Raw genomic sequence first — 21,477 nt, 5'->3', positions numbered from 1 at the left:
TGCCACTTTATAGTAATATATTTAAACTAAAGTGATAGATGAAAAAACAAATAATGTATAACCTGGAGGCGACCTGAAATTGTTTTGAAAGCTTAAGTTGCATTTACAAGCTTGTACAATAGAAACATACACTCAGATAGAATTTTAAGGATAATTACTACCCTTATAATTAATCAAAATTAGAGATTTAAAGATAGTTTTCTGCCCTCTGGAGTTAGCTTAGAGTTTCTATTTTTGAAAATTAAATATGCCTGAATTAAACTTTCTTTTGGAGAACTGCTATCCTATTAAAGCAAGATCTTTTCACTCAGATTTTCCTGTTAATCTCATCATTAAAATTAATAGCTCAGATGATGAGGTAATATACAGTATGGAAGAAGTTTGCTTTTTCTCCAACACCTGTACATAGTACTGGCTTCTTATTTTAAAAATCTTTATAGAAACAGGATTAATTTAGTTTGGTTTTGAAATAAGTTTGTAGAAACTGTGTAGTATAGTTAAAAGCAGAGACTTTGAGGTCAGGTAGCCCTGAGTTCAAATCCTAGCTCTTTTACACACTGGCCTGGTAGCCAGTGCCAAGTGAGTTACCATTTCTATGACTCAAAATGGGGCTAGTAATCCCTATCTCTTAGGGCAGTTGTAAGTATTAAATGAGGATGACATAATGCATTTGGTATATGAGTGACATATTGTACTTAGTGAATGGTAGTTTATATTTACAGTAATTGCTAAAATATAAAAAAAGCATTAAACATACTAACATTGGCTTTTTTGGCTCTCTTTCTCTCTCTCTCTCTATATATACATTTTCAGGTGATCTCAGATATGTGTTTCCAATAATTTCAATTTGCATGTGAGAATGACTTTATTCCTCTTTTAGAGTTTGTACTTTAACTCTCCAGATATTATCCTAATATAACATCATTTAGAGTAGTTAAATGTTTATAAGGAAGATGGGCTTTGAAATAATTCAGTTTAAAGGTTAGTTGTAGCATTTTGATTCATTTTGCACAAATATGTATAGTAGGCTATTAATAAATGTTAGCTTTTCTTCTTTTAAGCAAAAATGAGATTTAAAGAAGTGTAATGCTAGAGCTTTAAAATAAAAAAAACACCTCATTTTATGTACAATTTACTTTTTTGGGGTATTTTCATCTAAGCAGGAATAGATAAATGTAACTACTATTCTGTTTCTACTGGAAACATGCAAAAGGTTTCACAGGAGGGCTATGTACTCACAGGACAGAGCTAGTCTTGGGAGATGGCTGTATTATTCACTGGATTTTGCTATACTTCTATTAAATTTTGGTCAGGAAGAATAGTAATGGGAGTTGGATATGTGAGATTTAAGGTGATATCTTAATTTGTATAATTTTATAAGAGCCTGTTTCTGTATTTAGAGTTTTTAAAGGTTTAGAATTTTAAATACCATGTGAGATATGGTCTTTAAAACTGAATGGTCTTTAAGATGGTTTATGAATGCATGCTTGTTCATTTTTGAAATATAATCAGATCTTGGTGGGTTATGTTTGAGAGTTGGAAAACTAATAAAGATAAGCTAATAAAGATAAATAGGCTATTTCTTATCTTTGTACTTACCAGTACAAAGTAAGTAAGTACAAAGAGTGAGTACCAGTCAGTCAGCAAACATATATTAAGCACCTACTGTATGTCAACATGTTGTTCTAGGCACTAGTGTGACAAGGAGAGCAAACAATTGCCCTGTAAACATTTTGAAAAGAAATTGAATTTCAGAATTTAATAAACTGTTGATTACCTGTTGTATATTAAAGACTGTTCAGGGGAGGGTACAAGGGGGGGATAAAAAAAGAACCTTAGAGTCCTCAGAACTTCTCAGTCTTAGGATGGGGATGGCGTATACAAAAACCCATGGAATAAGACCACACAGGGTCCCGAGCTGCTGTTGGAGATACGGAGTACAGAAGGTCATTCCAGCTGGGAGGGTTAGAGGAGGCCTCACTAAAGAGATCTGTCTATGTTTACAGGAAATAGTGCTAGCTTTGGAATAACAGGAAAAAGTTGCCGAGTTTCTGTCCAAATGTTGTTTTCCCTTTTTTGTCAGTTCTTGCCTTGTTTTTTAAGACACTAAGTGAAATTACTTTTGTAAGATTTTTTTTTTAACTTAGTTTATCAAACTTGCTAGTTTTCTTATTTTTGACATCACCAAAAACTTATTTCAACTAACTTCTTTCAGTTTGCAAATTTTAATATGGCATTTAAATTCTCAGCCTTTGTAACATAAACCCAAAATATATAGATTGTATAGATGGCCCTTACTCATTTTTTGTCTCTGTTTACTTCAGGCTTCTCTTAAAACTTAAAAAGAAAGAGAGCTCTAAGAGAAAAAGCTACAGAAACTTAATTTTGTTTCTCCTCTTCTTTTGTAGATGTCCATGGCGACACTGAAAATGAATTCCTTATTTTCACCAGATATTCTTATATGAGAAGATCCGTTTCAAACAGTCTAGATATTTTTCCTTCTGTTGGACCAGCATGGCAGGATTCAAGCGAGGGTATGATGGAAAGATTGCTGGATTATATGATCTGGATAAAACCTTGGGTCGAGGTCATTTTGCAGTGGTTAAACTTGCCAGGCATGTCTTTACAGGTGAAAAAGTAGCAGTAAAAGTTATTGACAAGACAAAATTGGACACTTTAGCCACTGGTCATCTTTTTCAAGAAGTGAGATGCATGAAACTAGTGCAGCATCCCAACATCGTACGCCTTTATGAAGTTATTGACACCCAGACCAAACTATATCTTATTCTAGAACTTGGGGATGGAGGAGATATGTTTGATTATATAATGAAACATGAAGAGGGACTTAATGAAGATTTGGCTAAGAAGTACTTTGCTCAGATTGTTCATGCCATATCTTATTGCCATAAACTCCATGTGGTTCACAGAGACTTAAAACCAGAGAATGTGGTCTTCTTTGAAAAACAAGGTCTTGTAAAGTTGACAGACTTTGGTTTCAGCAACAAATTTCAACCAGGGAAGAAGCTCACTACAAGCTGTGGATCTCTTGCATATTCTGCTCCAGAAATTCTGCTTGGTGATGAGTATGATGCACCCGCAGTAGGTAGGTAACCTCCTTCCAGTATTTGCCCACTTGAATTCCACCAGCTAGAATGTAGTTGGTCAAATTGGTGGTTGTTTATCTGAAAACAATTTCTTAAGGGACTTTCTTAAATGTGTCTTTTTTTTTTTTTTTTTTAAGATTTTATTTATTTATTTGACAGAGATCACAAGTAGGCAGAGAGAGCAGGGGGAAGCAGGCTCCCTGCTGAGCAGAGAGCCCGATGTGGGGCTCGATGTGGGGCTCAATCCCAGGACCCTGGGATCATCACCCAAGTTGAAGGCAGAGGCTTTAACCCACTGAGCCACCCAGGTGCCCCTCTTAAATGTGTCTTAATTAACAGATTTGGTTTCATGAATGCCGTATATCCTTAAAGCTCACAGTTAGTTTGTTTTACCCTTGAGATGGCAAATGTTTAAAGTATATTTCAGCATAAAGAAAAATGAGTAAGTTATCATTTAAGGTAACCATTATCTACTCATTGTAATTCTTTTGCAGGTCTGAGTATGTTTCCTATCTTCTTAGAGTCTTCTTAGAGTCTGTAGTGCCCCTGGTCAGCTTCTTTCTGTGTATATCCTTTAACAGTCATTAAGATGTATATTGGAAAGGTACTATCAATATTAAAATACATTATGAAGAATTTGGACATGGGAATCATTTATTAGTTGTGACCTTGAAGAGTGCAATTGATCTCTCTGCTTTATTTCCTCATCCATGGAATAAATTGGATCAAATAGAGGTATCGCATCCTGTGTTATCATGTTTACCATCCACGGAGACCTGGGGGGCTGTTATTGTCTGCCTCATTTTATAGGACAGGTAATTGACATACAGACATCCAGAATCGTGGTAGCCCTGGGCATTCCCAGCTACCCTCTTTCCACTCCAGCACATTATTGTGTTCTCTCTTGTGATGAGTTATCTAGTTGGGGTAGAAGTATTTATTGCTTTTCAGCTTTTCAGTTTTGTCCCTTGGATCGTATCTGTTTTGAAGGTCATAAGAGAATTTGTTTATAATTTTTAAGGATTTGCTAAGTTGAATATGTGGTCAGCTTTTACAGTTTTTAGTTTAATTTTGAAACAGTATGCCCTAATACTACATGTATATAATATCATACTTCATAGATAGGAGTCATTTGAAATGCACGTTACAGAGTATGAAAGACACACACTGAAGAACGCATTGAAGAGTGCTGATTTTTATACTGAATATTCTCTACACCAAGACACTGCGTTTCATGTTAGACTCTGTTCTGGAAAAGAAAGGGTTATTGCCCATTACAGATAACAAGGTTTCTCCGAAACTTTTCATTAGAATATTTGAGTCAGAGATTTTTGACCCGAGGAGCAGGCTAATCAGAAAATGAAGCCAAGAATTAACAGAAGAGGAGACATAAATGTCCAAACATGAAAATGATGTTTAACCTCACTAATGATCAGGGAAGATAAAATCATGATCAGATACTGTTTCATACATTTTGCATTAGGAAAAACTAAAGTCAGACAAATCTAAGCATAGGTAAGACTATAGGTCATTGGGAACTCTTTTAGTATGTAGAAGGCAATTTGTCAGTGTGTACTAAAGTTAAAGATATACTCAATCCTGAAACCCAGCAGTTCTCTTCCTGTATACACAACCTAGACTTGCTTTCACTCTTGTACACAGATTTTTAAAGATTGTTTGATAGCATTATTGTGTATTCATCAGTAGGGAAATACATCATTTCATATTCATATGATGGAATTGGTAAAAATAAATGAACTATATATGTCATTGTGGCTAGTGTTCACAAACGTACTATTTAAGAAGATCAAATCGGTGATAGTACTTACAGTATTATAACATTTATATAAAATTTTAAACAGACAAAGCAGTGTTATATTGTTGGAGGGTTGCTTGCACATGTAGTAAGGTACTGATGAATGCATGAGGTTAAGATAGTTACTTCTAAAGGGCAGGCATGCCTAGAGTGTTTCAGCTGTGTTGGTGGTATGTACTTCCTAACTTGGGTGGTGAGTACCTAGGTACTCACTGTAATGTTCTCTCTCTCTCTCTTTTTATTTTTTCCTTAAGTATTGCCTAATAAAACTTTAAAGTTTTTAAAAAGGAAAAGAAAAGTGTCTGGGAGGATGCTTACCAGTCTGATAAATGGTTGGTGAAGTATGTATTAGGTGGAGTACATGAGTAACTTTTCTTATTTGAATTTACTTTAATTTTGTGTAATTGTGTGATTGAGATAAATATAGAATTGCTTTAAAAAACAAATGGACAGTTACCTTTCTGCTAATATAGTCTAGTTTATTGTGCCAGAGTCAGTCAGTGATTTTTCACAAATATATAGTAGAATTAGTACAGAGATTAAAATCTGTCCTTTTATTAAATTACCATATGTTGCTGAATTAAACAACTTTGATTCAGTTTTGTAAGTGTTTTAGAGTGCACTGGTCCTTAACATTGACACTTGGTTTCGGGAATCATCTATTATTTTCAGAGTTAGATTTTGATTTTATGTATCAGCTAAACTTCTGTTTTCTTTGGTATTACCTTTTTTTTCACTGTTAACTAAATTTTTCCAGAATCTTTTAAGTTGCCTTTTCTTTCCTTTTTTCCTTTCTTTTTTCTTGAATTGAAAGCTGTTTTTCTTTATTGTCCTAATTTCTCACATTTAAGGCTGTGTGTGGTTCTCTCCTGCAATCTCTGGTCACATCCTGGGGATGTCACTCTGCTGTCATTGCTCAAGTTTATCTTTACTGTTTTGTTTCTGTTTAACCCCAAATTCTTTTTTTTAATTCAAATTGGATAGATTTATTTTTCCTTTATGTATTTGGTTTTTTACTTGTAATTTTAGTACGTTGCATTTAGTAATGTACACTGCAACCTGATTGGTTTTGCTTTGGGAAGTATTTTTAGATTTTCTGTGTGGCTTATTATACAGTGATTTTTGGTGATTATTCCATGTATGATTAAAATATTCATATTTTTAGCATATACAAATTTTTATGCATAATTAAGGTTGTTAATTATGTATTTTGTTCCTTTGTGTCATGTTTTTATTCTGATTTTATTTTCTGAGAGAATTATGCTAGTTTCTTACTCTAATCTGGAATTTACATTTTAATCAATTTTTACTTTATATGTTATTTTCAAGCTGTGTGAAGTATATAAAGTTTTGTGATTTATTTTACATGATAGAGTATACGTTTTTTCAATATGAAACTGTGCTTTGTTGCCATGGATTCTATTTTATTGTTTTGTTTTAGGATGTATTAGTGTCTTACTTTAATATTCAGTGCTAATTGATATCCATATCATTCCCTTTGCCCTACAAACACGAACTATATGTAGTTTGCTTTTACTTCCCTTTTAGTTATAGATTTGTAATTTGATTTTATTTCTTAATACTTTTTTTCTGGTTCAGTAATGCTTTAAGATCTGATGAAGAATGTAGATAAATCTTAAAATTTTGTTCTTGAGCATCCTTAATTATTCCTTTCTTTCACCTTACTTCCTGCATGTGAAGAACATGGCAAAATCCATTGTGAATATATATTTTTTCTTTTTTTTAAAAAAGATTTTATTTATTTATTTGACACACACAGAGAGATCACAAGTAGGCAGAGAGGCCAGCAGAGAGAGGGGGGAAGCAGGCTCCCTGCTGAGCAGAGAGCCCAATGTGGGACTTGATCCCAGGACCCTGAGATCATGACCTGTTGAAGGCAGAGGCCTAACCCACTGAACCACCCAGGCACCCTCCACTGTGAATTTAAAAGTGACTAGCTGGCGGGGGGAGGTGACTAGCTGGTGTACCGGAAAAGCATTATCTTGTGAAAAATTAGATTAGTGAAACATAAATTGAGACATTCTTGACTATTAATTTATGTGTGACTTATAGTTTGTATAATATGCCAACTTTTGGAAATCTTGGCATATTCAAGCCAAGAATTGTGGTTTAACTAGAAACCACATTGAATGTAATTAAGACAGTCTGTTCCTTGCTCTGCTTTAGCACTGTGAAGAAATATCTCAGCAGAAATATCTCAGCATATTCCTTCCTACAAAAGAGTCTCTTAGAGAATTTAGGAAATGGGCAACCACCAGAACTGTGATTGTAGTAATATGTTTAATTATTTTCTCTTTGAAAACTTAAAAGGATTACTCATTTCTATACAGATTGTAGAGCCCAAGTTGTAATACCTTTTTGATAGAACTTTGAATAGTCCAAAAGGACATAAATCAGTCATTTTCTCTTTGGTTTATCTAAATCTGCTATTATAGTTTGTTATTAATAGAAAAGTTCTTGCTTTTATTTCTGATTTCTTCCAGAAAAACTGTAATGTGCCTGCTTTTATAGTCCCCCACCCCCAATCTGAGTGTCTACAGTTTCATTTCCCTCCCATTTATTAGAGATAGATGTCTTAGCAATGTTACCATGTTTTCTGACTTGAACCTTCTCTTCTCCAAGTCAGATTCTGGTTAAATTTTGTATTACTCTTACACAGTCCATTTGGACTGTGGGCCCTAATGGATTCCACATTAGAAGATGTTGGCTTGTGTCACAGAATTTTAGGCCCAAGTGTGGAGTTTGGGATTATACATTTTTTAAGGGATGATTTGTGCTTTTGTGTGTGTGTGTGTGTGTGTGTGTGTGTGCACGCGCACATAGGGAAGTAGTATCTTGTTTCTTTTATTTAAAAAGATCTACATAAAACCTGCCTGCATGGTACGTGTCTGAGACGACCTGCAGCCTGGGCCTAGGCAAATGACTGTGTTGTTCAGTTGTGCAGAACTGAAAACCGTATCCATAGAAATGTGGCCCACACCTCACAATCTAGCTGCCAAGTGCCTGGTCACAGACTCTGTAAGATACCTTTACAGAGTGTGACATCATCCTTGTCATATAAAACCAAAAGAAAAAAATGCTAAACTTTCTGAAGTTTCACATGCCTATGAGAAGTGACAGTTACTTCAGACATCACAATTAAAAATTGATCTGACCTGAACCCTGTGTAAATAAAAGCACTTTATGGTATTAGCTCTGTATCCATGATATACTGGCTTTATAGTGTGAATTTGTTTAATTATGTATTTAGGAAACAACAAAAATTCTGTGCTAAAATCTTTTCAGTTTTATAAATAAGCCATTATTGGATTTAATACTTGTCTTAAAGATTCTTGAGTATGAAATGTTATGGGTAGTGTAATCTATAGGTACCATACAAATGGGTTTTTTAGGCTAACTCAACTATTGATTTTTTTTAGTGAGAGAAAATGAGGTAAAAATGACTTACGTGCTTTTCATGTTTTCCCTACTGCATTTCCCTACTGCATAAGCCTCTGGTGCTTATTGTTCTCACTGTGTTTTAAGATTCAAGTGAAATATATGTTGACTGTGTTTTAAGATTCAAGTGAAATATATGTTGACACTATTTTGAAAAGTATAATTTATTCTACTGGTGATATGGTAGGATCTAAATTGGTGGTTCTCTCCTTCCCATCTTTAAGTTTCACCTACAGTAGATTTAAAACCAAGCAAACCTTGTGAGGGCTCTACCCTAGAGATTGTGATTCAGATAGTCTCAGGTGAGGCCCTCATCCAGCTTTTGTGAGATTCTGATGGCTTCTAGCCTTGCCTACCTATGAGGTGAAATCCTAGGTCAAATGTTTTTGGTTATTAGTGGAAAAATAGATTCCTAACATTTTAATTCTAATAGTCGTTAAAGAATAAGTGTTCAGAAAAAAATGTTTAAACCTCTTTAGTTTGAAAAACTGAACAAGAACATATATTCTTTTTTGATGTTGATAATTGAGCTTAAATTTCTCTCTGTTCCCCCTCCCCCATTTTAATCACATCCTTTGCTTATTTAGGGATAAGTAAGTCAAAACCAAATTTCAGGTCCTTTGGAAATTTTTTCCAATATTGTTCCAGTGCCAGGAACTTCAGGCTAGACACCCCTTACCTTTCTGTTAGGAGCCCAGAGACTGTCCTCCTTGTTTGCTTTCTACTGCTGTGCCTGGAGCTGCTTGTTAGAGTGTTCCTTGGCATTGTGCAGATCAGAAGGTTGCCTCACTGCCTTATATAAAACCATTTTCTTCAGAAGATTTATAGCACGTTCGCACTTTTCTAAGGCTCTTGCCACTACTAACTAGACTTGGGTTTGATTTGGTTTTACATGGGCCTTGGTGTTCCTCTTAATCCTTTCCTCTCACAGCCTGTGTGGAGAGACAAAGGTGTGCAGGACTGATAATCATAGGTCTCACTAGAATAAAAACTGGAAGTTACTATTTATTTACTTTGCAGACTAGTGCCCAAGCTTGGAGTCTTTTGGTACTTAATGTGGGGAAGTGGGAATTGGGCTGACTGACATGACTGTGCACATCTTTGAAAAAGACAAGAGAAGGAACGGAGTTTAAAGACAAGTTTCCTGTCATTTGTATGTGCTGCTTGTTTTCAGACATTGACAGTTGCAGGTGAGAGGAGGCCCTGGGGCTCTGGTCAACAGTAAGCCATGAATTGTTGTGTGGAATAGCTGTAAGAGAGGGGAATTCCTATGGAGGTAGCAGTTTTAGGTAGTTACCACTCATAAGGGAAAAATATTATCAGTTCCTTTTAAAATTTACATGCATCTTTCTCCTCTGCTCAGAACACTTTAAAGACTTAACATTTCCTTCACAGTCAAAACCGGAGTTCTCAACAGCGGCCAGCATGGCCTCAAGATTGGCTTCCTCATTTTCTCCCACACTTTTTCCTCCCACTGTTTTTTCAGTTGCTTGCTCAGCTCCACCGATGCTGCCTTCTTGCTGTTAGTCACATTCCACATCCATCCTGCCTTGGGGCCCTTCTGTCTCCCTTTCTCTACTTTGGTTCTTGCCTACTGCCGCCCTCTTAGCCTGGCCCCACCCTCTACTCCAAAGGTGTTGGGCCCCAGCACTGCCTATTCTTCTTCCCCACTTGACTCGTTTCTGTGGTCTCTTTTACTTCCATTTGTGAAATGTACTAGTTCTCACCTTTAGGATTGTTGAAGGAGTTAGATGAATGAAAAACATATTTGTACTTAGCATAATGCCAGACACAACATCAGTCTTCAAGTCAGATATAAAAGTCAGCCTTTTGGAGGGATCACAGAATGCCTTGTTTCTGTGGTACTAGGACTGTGGTGCCAAAGGGTGTTTAAAGATCTTTCCTTTCGAGGTGTTTTCTTCCCCTTTGGAAATTGGCCTCAGGGGAATTTCTGAAATGTTGGCTGCTGTGGGAAAACTGGGAGGAAGAGGCAGGCCCAGGACCTTTGCTCTTGAGCTTTTCTCACACATGTTTTTAATTGTATTTAACTTTCAGAATGTAGGAAATAGGTTAACTTCTAAAGTAGGGATTTTTCTTTGTGTGTGTGTGTATGTGTTTTATGTTAGATAAAAGCAAAGGGAAGTATTTATTTCATAACTGGTTAGTTTCTTGGAACTTTAGAAGAGCTTTTTTAAAACCACTTAAAATAGCTAACTATCTTAATACAGATATATAGAATTAAATATACTTCTATTTACTTCAGGTTATAGCCTAGGAAACCTTTGGGAGTTGAAAACATCAAACTGCTTGGGGTTTTTTTGCTTTTTTTTTTTTGTTTCTTTTTTGTTTGTTTGTTTTGTTTTTTGTTGAAGAAAGACTAGTTTGCAAAACAAAAATTAAGTAGTTAGCACAAACTTTTAACACAATAAACTTAGTCACAATATACATTGATGGACAGACTCCAAACGCAAATGTTGCATAAAGTCACTGTAGTGTTTTAAGAACTGGTGAAAACTATTGACATGTAGGTGCTGTGCTTAGTTGTGCTCTTGTGCTTGCTCTGAGATGGCCTGGTGGGACTTGTTAGTGACACATCTCCATTTCTGGGGAAACTGTCCCTCCACATCAGGAAATTAATTGCCTGTGTGGTCTTGGAGTTGTCATGACTCCCAGAGCAGCTGCTTGGGAAATGCTTTCACAGTCACATTAACATACATAGTAGTGTGGTTTTCTTCTTTCAAGGGCTGTGGCTTCTCTCAGTTGGATCCTCACATGTTTACACAGCCTTTGGTGGATAAAGATGGAGAGCAGACATAGAACAGGGCACCACAGAGCTAATCCAAGCTAATTAGCAGAGATGTACTGTAGAACCAGAACTTCCTTACAACTGTGATTCCAAATACATGTCTTTGCTGTTTTTAAGTATCTTCTTCCATAACCCATTCTCCATAATTTGCTACCATTTGCTACCTAACCCACTTTGTCCTTGGAAAACATTGTTTTATCTTACCTGGTTTTTACTGACCTAATGTTACGGTGATATTTTTAAAATTGTATCCAATATAGTGTAGAACAGTACCTAATTTAATATTATAATTCACTTATTTTAAACCTTGGAACCTAAGCCAAACATCATAGGACCTGTGTTTGAAGCATTGTCTGGTGAGTAGGAGAACATGACTTTGTGAAATGAGATCTTCTTTGTATATACATCTTAAATTCTGCCTAGAATGCAGCCAGGCACAGAGAAGGTATACTAGATAAAAATATCAGAGGGGTTGTAGATGGCATTTAAAAACAGAATGATGAGGTGCAGGGGACACATGCCCTGATGGCCTTTTGCCTTTGGAATTGGATGGGGTGACGGCCAGACCTTGCTCAGTTCAGATGGCTCACTTGTCCCCCTTGCTCAATAGTAAGGTCTCTGAGAGAGAGAGAGAGAGCTGTGTGTTTGTATCTTATCTGAGTCCCATCCCTATCACCTGGTAAATACCACAAGTTCTTAATGTTTGTTTAAATGAGTAAATATTATAGAAACAAACTAAAGAAATGAAAATTTACATTTCTTTAAACTTGTTTACAAACTATAATTGTGGCCACTTCCCGTGGTCCTTCCTGATGTCCTTGCTTAGGTTGGAACTTTTCCCTTGCTTTCTGTACATATATTAATGCATGTATATGCATTATACATATATATGTACATTTATCAATGTATATTTATTAATGAGTCTGATGGAAGCCATGGTTTCTCTCTTCAGGAGAGGCAGAGTGGCAGTTTCAGGCATGTTATAGATCACTATGAAGCCTTTTTTGGATCTGATCTTGCAGACTTATTGGGCTGAATAAAAAAAAAAAGAGGGCTCACAACTTTGACAGGAAAGATGAGCATAGGCAGTTTTGAAATAAGCTTTGGAGCATAAATTATAGGTGAGGAATAGTGTCCTTATTTTTGTGTTTTGTCTACTTGACTCTGACTTGTTTTATACATTTACATCTCTCATTTTCCTTACCGTGTTTTAAATTCCCTAGTTATGTGTTGGGAAGATTGTGTTAGAAAATTGGAGGTAAGCTTATAGACAGGGCTTCTTCCAAAAGAAATATCAAGTCATGGGGGATATGGTGTGCTTTTTTGTTTTTTAAAGTCAAAGAGTCAATTTGTAGGTATTTAGTGTGTTTGATATGTGTTTTTTTGAGGGGAGGGTTTGTAAACCCATTTATGTTGTTAACAATATGTATCAACTATTCATTGATATTAGAAGGTCCTTGTTACAGTTTAAAGAGGTTTAACATAGATTAGGAGCTGCAGTAGATGGTAGGGAAGCCCCTCAGATAGTGTGATCTCCATGTTCCAAGGTATGATTTTCAGTTTTGTGCTCAGTGGTAATTAGTTCCTAGAAGACTGAAACTGGCTTAACAAATTCTTAGGAGACTAATATATACAAATACCAATTAATTGATATAGGAGACTTTAAATGTCAGTCCACTGCAAGCTTATATTCTTGATTCAGATTAGTGATATTTTCCTAAATTTACCTATTTTTTTCAGGTTCTAAAACGTTGGCATACATAAGATTTTCTTTTAGGGATAGTATAAATTGATCAGATTAAACCATTCTGAGGAACATTTGTGATCCATTGATATTCCTGAGGTCACATGATTCTTGTTAGGATTTCTGCCTCAGATCTTAGAAGGGGCCCTTCCCAATTCTGGAATTTCAGTTCATTTATTTCTTTTCCTTCCAAGGCCTTGAAAACATGGTTTCTGCAAGTTACTATTGTGTTTCTAGTTGTGGTAGCAGGATCTTCAGTTTGCTTATCACATTATATTCTACCTAGAAGCAGAGAATTCCCAGTGGTTTTAGTTTAATTCTAATTTTGTTCTCAGTCATCAGTTTGTGAGTACGATATGTTCCTGTCTGTCCCAAAGAAGGACAGTCATTATTATCAAGTTGTCAGTAAAAAGCTTGATAAAAATTTTTTGGATTTACTCTCCAGCTTCAGTATCAAAATGAATTTGTTAGTCAGCAGAGACAAGAATAGTTAGAGTAGTTGTGTTCTGTTCCTGACTTTTGACTCTTCTAGCTCCTGCCATGAAAAGGAGATTGCTTTTCATGTGTAAGGTTACTTTCTAAGGCTTCATTCTTGTGTTACTTCATGTAAGAAATGAACTTCAGAATCCCCTTACCAGTTAGAGAACTATTTATTGGTCACTTCTCTTTAGATGAGTTCTTGAGTTGTCCTATAGCAGAGCACCATGAAAGCAAGCAAAGAAAACCTCCTGGGATGCTGAAATGGACTGTCTAATAAGCCCATGTAAAAGTTCATGTATTTTGTTCATAGTTTTCATTCAAGGCCTTACTTGGATCCTTACTTAGTTAATTTTACATATAAAATTCTAGCAGTTTCAGTCGATTTGTATTTTCAACCTTCCGCCCATAGATGGTAACATTAGGGACTTTTTTAGAGGCTGGCACACTGATAGCAAAGATGAGAAAGAATCATGAAATCATAATTGGGAACTTAAAAACATGATATTCCTGAACAACCAATGGATCAAAGAGGAAATTAAAAAGGAAGTGAAAGTTTCTCAAGACAAATGAAAAGGAATTAAAGACATCAAAATTGAGAAGGAAGAAGTAGAATTGTCTCTAGTTACTGTCAGGACTAATCAAATTCAGTAAAATTGCAGGATACAAAATTAACCAATCAGTGGCATTTCTATACACTAACCGATTTTCTGAAAGGAAATAAATTGATCCCATTTATAATAGCATCAAAAAAAAATAAAATACTTAGGAATAAATTTAAATGAGGAAGTGAAAGATCTCTACTTTGAAAACTATAAGACATTGATGAAAGAAATCAAAGATACAAATAAATGGAAAGTAGCCTGTGTTGGATTGGAAGAATTAATATTGTTAAAATGTCAGTATTACCAAAAGCCATCTATAGATTTAATGCCACTCCTGTTAAGATTCCAGTGGGATTTTTTTTTACAGAAATAGAAAAAAATATTCCTAAAATTTATATGGAATCATAGTAGACCCAAGATATAGCCAAAGGCATCCCAAGAAAGAAGAACAAAGCAGGAGGCATACTTTCTGATTTCAGACTATGCTGTTAAGCTGTAGTCATGAAGACAGTATGGTATGGGCATAAAAACAGAGGAATGGACTAGTGGAACAGAATCAAGAGCCCAAAAATAAACTCAAGTATATATAGCCAACTAATATTTGACAAGGGAACCTGCAATACTCATTCAATAAACTCTCTTCAACAAATTGAAAAATATTGGATATTCACATATAGAAGAATAGAACTTTACCCATCTTACATCACTCACAGAAATTAACTTGAAATGAACGAAAGACTTAAGTATAAGACTTGAAGCCATGAGACTCCTAGAAGAAAACAGAAAAACCTCCTTAACATGGGTCTTGGTAATGATTTCTTTGAATATGGCATCTAAAGTATAAGCAATAAAATAAAAAACAAGTCGGATTACATCAGACAAAAAAGCTTCTGCACAGGCAAAGAAATCACTAAAAAAGTGAAAAGCCAGCCTGTGGAATGGGAAGAAATATTTGCAAATCATGTATCTGGTAAGCGATTAGTATGCAAAATATATAAAGAACTCCTACAACTCAACAGTGGCAAAATCAGATAATCTAGTTAAAAATGGGTAAAGAACCTAAATAGACATTTTTCCAAAGAAAATGTATATGAAAAGATGCTCAGCAAAGATGTTCAGCATCACTAGTCTTTTGAGAAATGCAAATTAACATCACAATGATACATTCCCTTAATGCCTGTTAGAAAGGCCATCATCAAAAAGACATTTGTTATCACAAATGCTAGTGTGGATGCTGACAAAAGTGGAACCCTTGTGCACTGTTGGTTGAAATGTAAATTGGTATAACTAGTATGGAAAACAATATGGATATTCCTCAGAAAACCAAAGCAGAACTACTGTATGATTCAACAGTTCCACCTCTAGAAGAAATATATCCAAGGGAGACAAAAATATTAACTTAAAAAGATAGCTACACCTCCATGTTCAGAACAGCATTATTTATAATAGCCAAGACATTCAAACAACTGTAAGGGTCCCTCAGTGGATAAATGGATGAAGAAGTTGTGAGATAGATATATATATATACATATGTGTGTGTGTGTGTATATATGTGTATATGTGTGTGTGTGTGTGTGTACATACGTATGTACACACGGTAGATATTATTTAGCCATAAAAATTAGGAAATCCTACCATTTGTGACAATAATGAACCATGAAGATATGCTAAGTGAAATAAGACACAGATACTGTATGATCTCACTCATGTAGAATCTAAAACCAAACCAAAACGGACACCATACTTAGAGATCAGATTTGTGGTTACCAGAGGCAAGGCAAAGAGGCAAGGGAAAGGCAAAGTACCAGAAAGTACAAAGTCCCAATTAGAAGATAAATAAGTACCGGGGATGTAATGAACAGCATGATGACAATAGTTAATTAACATTGTTGTATGATACATAGGAGACTTAAGAGAATAGGTCCTAAAAATTTTTTTTCACAAGGAGTTACTAATTTTTCTTTTTATTGTATCTGTGAGATAGTGGATGTTAACTAAATCTATTGTAATCATTTCACAACACACATAAACCAAACCATCATTCTGTGTACCTTAAAGTTAGACACACATATGTCAGTGCTCAATGAAACTGGGAGGAGAAAAAACCAAACATGATAGACCCCTTTGTTCGCTACATGGAGTCAGGCCTTTAGCATTGCTTATGGGCTCTTGGATATAGGGCGAGGTATATACTTGTTATTGAAGCAGCACTAACGGGTATCCTAAATGAAAAACAAGATGGAGCCATCTTTTATAAGCCAGATAGTTGTTACTTTCTCTGCCAATGAAGGAACAGAGAAAAGTTATGTGCCAAGGACACAAAGGGCAGTAGTGCCATCTCTTGGGACATTCTCCCTTCATTGCCAACCTCTAAGGTCTCATTATGATTATAGCACAGTGCCTGGCAAATGGTACCACACATTTTTTTGAATATTCATGTCAGTGTCTGCTTTGTAGCCATTTATAAGAACAAGTGTCCCCAAGGACACCATTGTATCTTAGCAGGTTCTTTAGCTGGTAGTTTTAAGTGATTTAGAAAAACCGGCTCTAAATAGTTCTAACTTCCTCAATTATCAGAACGCATTAGAGGAGAAATTATTTAATAAATTATAGTGGAAATAATAGTAAATATAGTGGAAGGAGGAATGTAGATCCCTATCTGTATTCTGTGTCAAAATAAAGTCTAGGTAAACTAAGGGTTTGTATATAAAGAATTAAGCCACCCGCCCAAAAAGTAATATTCATATGATCTTGGCCTTTCCAAACAGGTATCATAAGAAAGAGTAATAGATTTGATTTATAGTTTTGGGGTATGGTGCACATCTGTTTTTTTAGAAATCATTGTGGAAACCAAGGAAATGATTTGTATTATAGATGATTACTATTCTTACTGTAGAAAGAGCTCTTACAAATTAATGAGGAACTCACCTGAAGACAAATGGAAAGAGTTCATTAGAAAGTTTATATAAACAATAAAGATGGAAAAGTTTAATTTTTAAGTAATTGGAGTATTCAAGACTTAGTATAAAACTACAGTAATGAAGACTGTATGATATTAACAAAAAGGCATACATATGGATCAGTGGAATAGAGTCCATAAATAAATCCACACATACATGGTCAATTGATTTTCAGCAGAAATGCTAAAGCAGTTCGTTAGAGAAAGTAGTTTTTCAGTGATGTTGCTGGAGTAATTAGATATCTATATGCAAAAAAAGTGAACCTTGATCCATTCCTTATGCCACTTAAAAAAACTCAGTGTGCATCAGAGACTTTAATGTGAATCATAAAATTGTAAAAGTTCTAGAAGAAAACATAGAAGATCTTTGCATCTTTGACTTAGGCAAAACTATTTTAGATAAAACATCAAAAACATCAGTAGAAGAAAAATTTGATAAATTGGATTTTATAAAAATCAACTTCTGCTTCTTAAAGATATTGTTAAGCTACCACCAACAGGGAAAAAATACTTGCAAATCACATATCTGATAGAGAATATATAAAGATTCTGAAAGCTTAGAAGATATTTGCAAATGATAAATCCACAACGGGTTAAAATCTAAAATATATTAAGAACATATACAACTCAATAGCAAAAACACAAATAGTCCAATTAAAAAATGGGGCCGAATTTTTCCCAAAGATACATATAGATACCAGTAGACACCTGAAAGATATTCAGCGTCGCTAATCATCAGGGAGATGCACAACAAAACCACAGTAGCAAATCGCCTGTCATCAGGGAAATGCACATCAAAACCACAGTAGCAAATCGCCTCACATGAGTCAGAAAAGACAAGAAGTAACAAGTGTTGGCAAGGATGCAGAGAAAAGGGAACTCCTATGCACTATGCACTGTTGGTGGGAAAATAATTTGGTGCAATAACTGTGGAAAACAGTATGGTGGTTCCTCAAAAAGTTAAAAACAGAAATACCATTTATTCCACTACTGGATATTTACACAAAGAAAACAAAAAATAATTTGAAAAGATTTATGCACCTTTATGTTTATTGCAGCATTATTTACAGTAGCAAGATATGGAAGCAACATAAGTGTCCATTGATGGATGAGTGGGTAAAGGAAATGTAATGCATGGGCATGCGCGCACCCGTGCACACACACACACACACACACACACACACACACACACAGGAGTATTACTCAGCCATAAAAGGGATGAAATCTGCCATTGGCAACAACATGGGTGGACCAGGAGGATATTATGCTTAGAGAAATAAGTCAAACAGAAAGTCAAATGCCATGTGGTTTCACTTACATGTGGAATCTAAAAAAAACAAAAGGTACAAAAGAAATCAGACTCTTAAGTACAGAGAATAAATGGGTGGTTGCCAGAGGGGTGGTGGGAAGGGGGGGGTGAAATAGATAAAGGGGATTGAGAGGTAGAAATTTAAATAAGTCATGGAAATGGAAAGTACAAGTAATATTATAATAACGTTGTATGGTGACTGCACTTACCATGGTTGTGCACTGAGTAATGTGTAGAGTTGTCAAATCACTATGTTGTACACTTGAAACTAATACAACATTGTATGTCGACTATACTTCAGTAATTCTTTTTAATAGCTTACTTAGCTATTTTTCAGGAAATAATGTAAGTACAGTCAAAATGACTTTTATTTTTTATTTTATTTTTTTAAAGATTTATTTGACAGAGATAGGGAACATAAGCAGGGGGAGTGGGAGAGGGAGAAGCAGGCTTCTCACTAAGCAGAGAACCCAGTGGAGGGCTCAATTCCAGGACCCTGGGATCATGACCGGAGCCAAAGGCAGATGCTTAACGACTAAGCCACTGAGGCGCCCAATATGACTGTTTTAAAATAAAGCCTTTTTCTGTATTGCTAGAGATTGTACATAAAAAAGAACTGTCAAAACTCAATAAATTAAAAGGCAACCCAATGTTAAAATGAGCAAAAGATGTGAACAAACGCTTCACCAAGGAAGACATAATATGGCAAATAAGCACATGTAGATGCTCTACATCATTAGTCATTAGGGAAAATGCAAATTAAAGATACATCTATTAGAATGGTTAAAATTTTTTAACAGCCAGTACCAAGAGTTGCCAGGATTGTAAATGGAGCAACTGGAATCCTCATACTTTGCTGATGAGACTATAAAATCCTAGAGCCATCTTTGGAAAGTCATTAGGCAGTTCCTTATAAAGACTTAATATATGGCTCAGCAAGCCTGTTCCCAAGAGAAATGAACATTTAAGCTTGCACAAGCGTCAGTACACAGATGGTTTTAGTGATTTTATTCATAATTGCCCCAAACAGAAATAATCTTTGGAACATATGAGTAGTGGAATACCACTCAAACAATAAAAAATTGATGACCTATTGATACGTACAGCAATGTGGATGAATCTGAAATGCATTAGTTAGAAAAGCCAGACTACGTACTGTATGATTCCATTTACAGGCAAGACTTAGAGGGACAGAGATAGACTTGTGGTTGCCTGGAACTGGCCAGGAGGAACCATGGAATACGAAGTACAGGGAACTGTTGGGGGTGATAGAGCTGCTCTATATCTTGATTGTGGTGGTGGTTGCGTGACTGCGTTTGTTAGAACTCCCAGATGGTGACTTCCAGTGCATGTAAATTAAACCTTGAAGAAATGAGGGAAAAATAATCAGGAAGCACAAATAAGAGCAAACCAATCATATCTTTATCTGTCTGATAGGCTAATTAATATTAAAGAATGTCTGTAGTGTTGAGGAGTGGGAGGGTTTACTAATAGAATTTTACTGTCACTGAACATGTGTTACTTTGATAATCTGAAGGAATAAATGTTAACTTAAAAACTGGGAAATGTGTGGTTATATTTGAGAGAACTTTCTAGCTAAGGTTTTATTTGAAGGAATAGTCCTAATCCTATGTAGAACCAATCAGGTTATATGTTCATTATAATTCTAAGAAGATATAACATGTCTTGCTAACTTTTTTTAATGTAGGAAAATAAGTTGTGTACATTTTTCAACCACATGCCTGTCAGGTGTTACACATGGAGAACTAACCAGAATCAAACATTTCAAGAATCAACATTTTGAATCTTGAATCTTGTTACAGCAAATACACTATTTTAAAGTTTTGTTTTTTTTATCCTCAAGAAAGTTAGTCTTTTTGACAAGCTTAAACATTTTGGGCAGTGTAGGATAATGTGTTCTGTTAAAGGACAAATTTCATTTGACTTTGTATCCCCCACATTCATTGAATAAGGTGTGCCTTTTGAAAGAGAACCCATGGGAGTCGGTATATGCAGGTGATTTTTATTAACTGAAATTTTAATGGCTTGTATATTTGTCTTACGTTAGCATACCTCAACCTTCTGCAAAAAGCTCAACGTTTTTAGAATACATTTAAGAGAACATTAAAATACTCACTACCTATTAAACTAAAGCATCAAGCAGACTTTACATTTAGAAAATGCTAATCATACAGTCCTTTAGTCTGCATGGTTTATATTGTTTGACTAGACAAATAGGACTGGACATTTTTAGATTTGATACTAAATCTGAACATTCCTACTTTCTAGATCAAAATTAGACTTGTGAAATTTGCATTTGTCATAATCTTGTGGGAAGTTGACATGTGAAATCACTTCTGAAAACCCTATCTATAGTGGTTGTGTATCCACAGCAGCAGCTCCCTTCCTTGAAGAGCATTCATGTGGAAATGTATAGTAGGTGCTCGTGTACATGTTGCCAGGCTGATGGCCCTGTCTCCACATTTTAAAAGTATTTCTAAAATATGAATATTTTAGGCTTTTGGGCTAGTGTTATAAAAATGGACAAAAGCCAGAGATTTTCCCCCCTATAAGCTTGGTGTAAAAGGAAGTATTTGGTTTTCACAAGGTATTAGATGTAAATTTGGATGTAATTTAAAAGATGTAATTTTGTAAAACTGAATTTGTAATGGGTTCTTGCCTCACCTAGGTGTTTAGAAATGCCTTGAGAGGTACTATTTTTTTTTTTTAAGATTTTATTTGTTTATTTGACAGAGATTACAAGTAGACAGAGAGGCAGGCAGAGAGAGAGAGAGAGGGAAGCAGGCTCCCTGCTGAGCAGAGAGCCCGATGCGGGACTCGATCCCAGGACCCTGGGATCATGACCTGAGCCGAAGGCAGTGGCTTAACCCACTGAGCCACCCAGGCGCCCGAGAGGTACTGTTTTGGTTAGCTGGAGATTTGGAGATAGACTTTGGGAATGTCCCTGAGGTGGGTTGCATTCTGGGGGCTCTTGCTTTGGTATCTCCTTCCCCTGGTGAAACCTCAGGTGAGTCTTGAAGCACAGAAATGAAACTAGAGGGTGAAATGGCCAACAGCACGGACCTGGCCCCTTCCTTGGCTTGACAAGACCCAGCATTTTGATATTTGAGGGTTTTTTTTTTTTTTTTTTTAAGTCCTTGAAGGAAGTTAGTTGTGCTAAAAATTCAAACTAAAATT

The 21,477-nt window shown here is 35.6% G+C and overlaps 1 protein-coding gene across 4 annotated transcripts in view; it reads left to right on the top strand.

Moving 5' to 3' along the window:
* SNRK (SNF related kinase) overlaps positions 1–21,477 on the top strand; it is a 58,239-nt gene that overhangs the window by 14,426 nt on the left and 22,336 nt on the right. For 3 of the 4 annotated variants that reach the window (XM_082725917.1, XM_082725916.1, XM_082725918.1), the window contains one exon: positions 2,409–3,103. In XM_082725917.1, coding sequence (XP_082582043.1) covers positions 2,515–3,103 — 589 coding nt within the window. In that variant the 5' untranslated portion in view covers positions 2,409–2,514. The remainder of the gene's footprint in view (positions 1–2,408; positions 3,104–21,477) is intronic. The other variant, XM_082725919.1, reaches the window with a different exon arrangement.

The sequence above is a fragment of the Mustela nivalis genome (assembly GCF_964662115.1).
Source record: "Mustela nivalis genome assembly, chromosome: 1".
Taxonomy (NCBI): domain Eukaryota; kingdom Metazoa; phylum Chordata; class Mammalia; order Carnivora; family Mustelidae; genus Mustela; species Mustela nivalis.
Note: the sequence above shows the minus strand (reverse complement) of the source record. Positions and strands in the feature narration are given on the sequence as shown.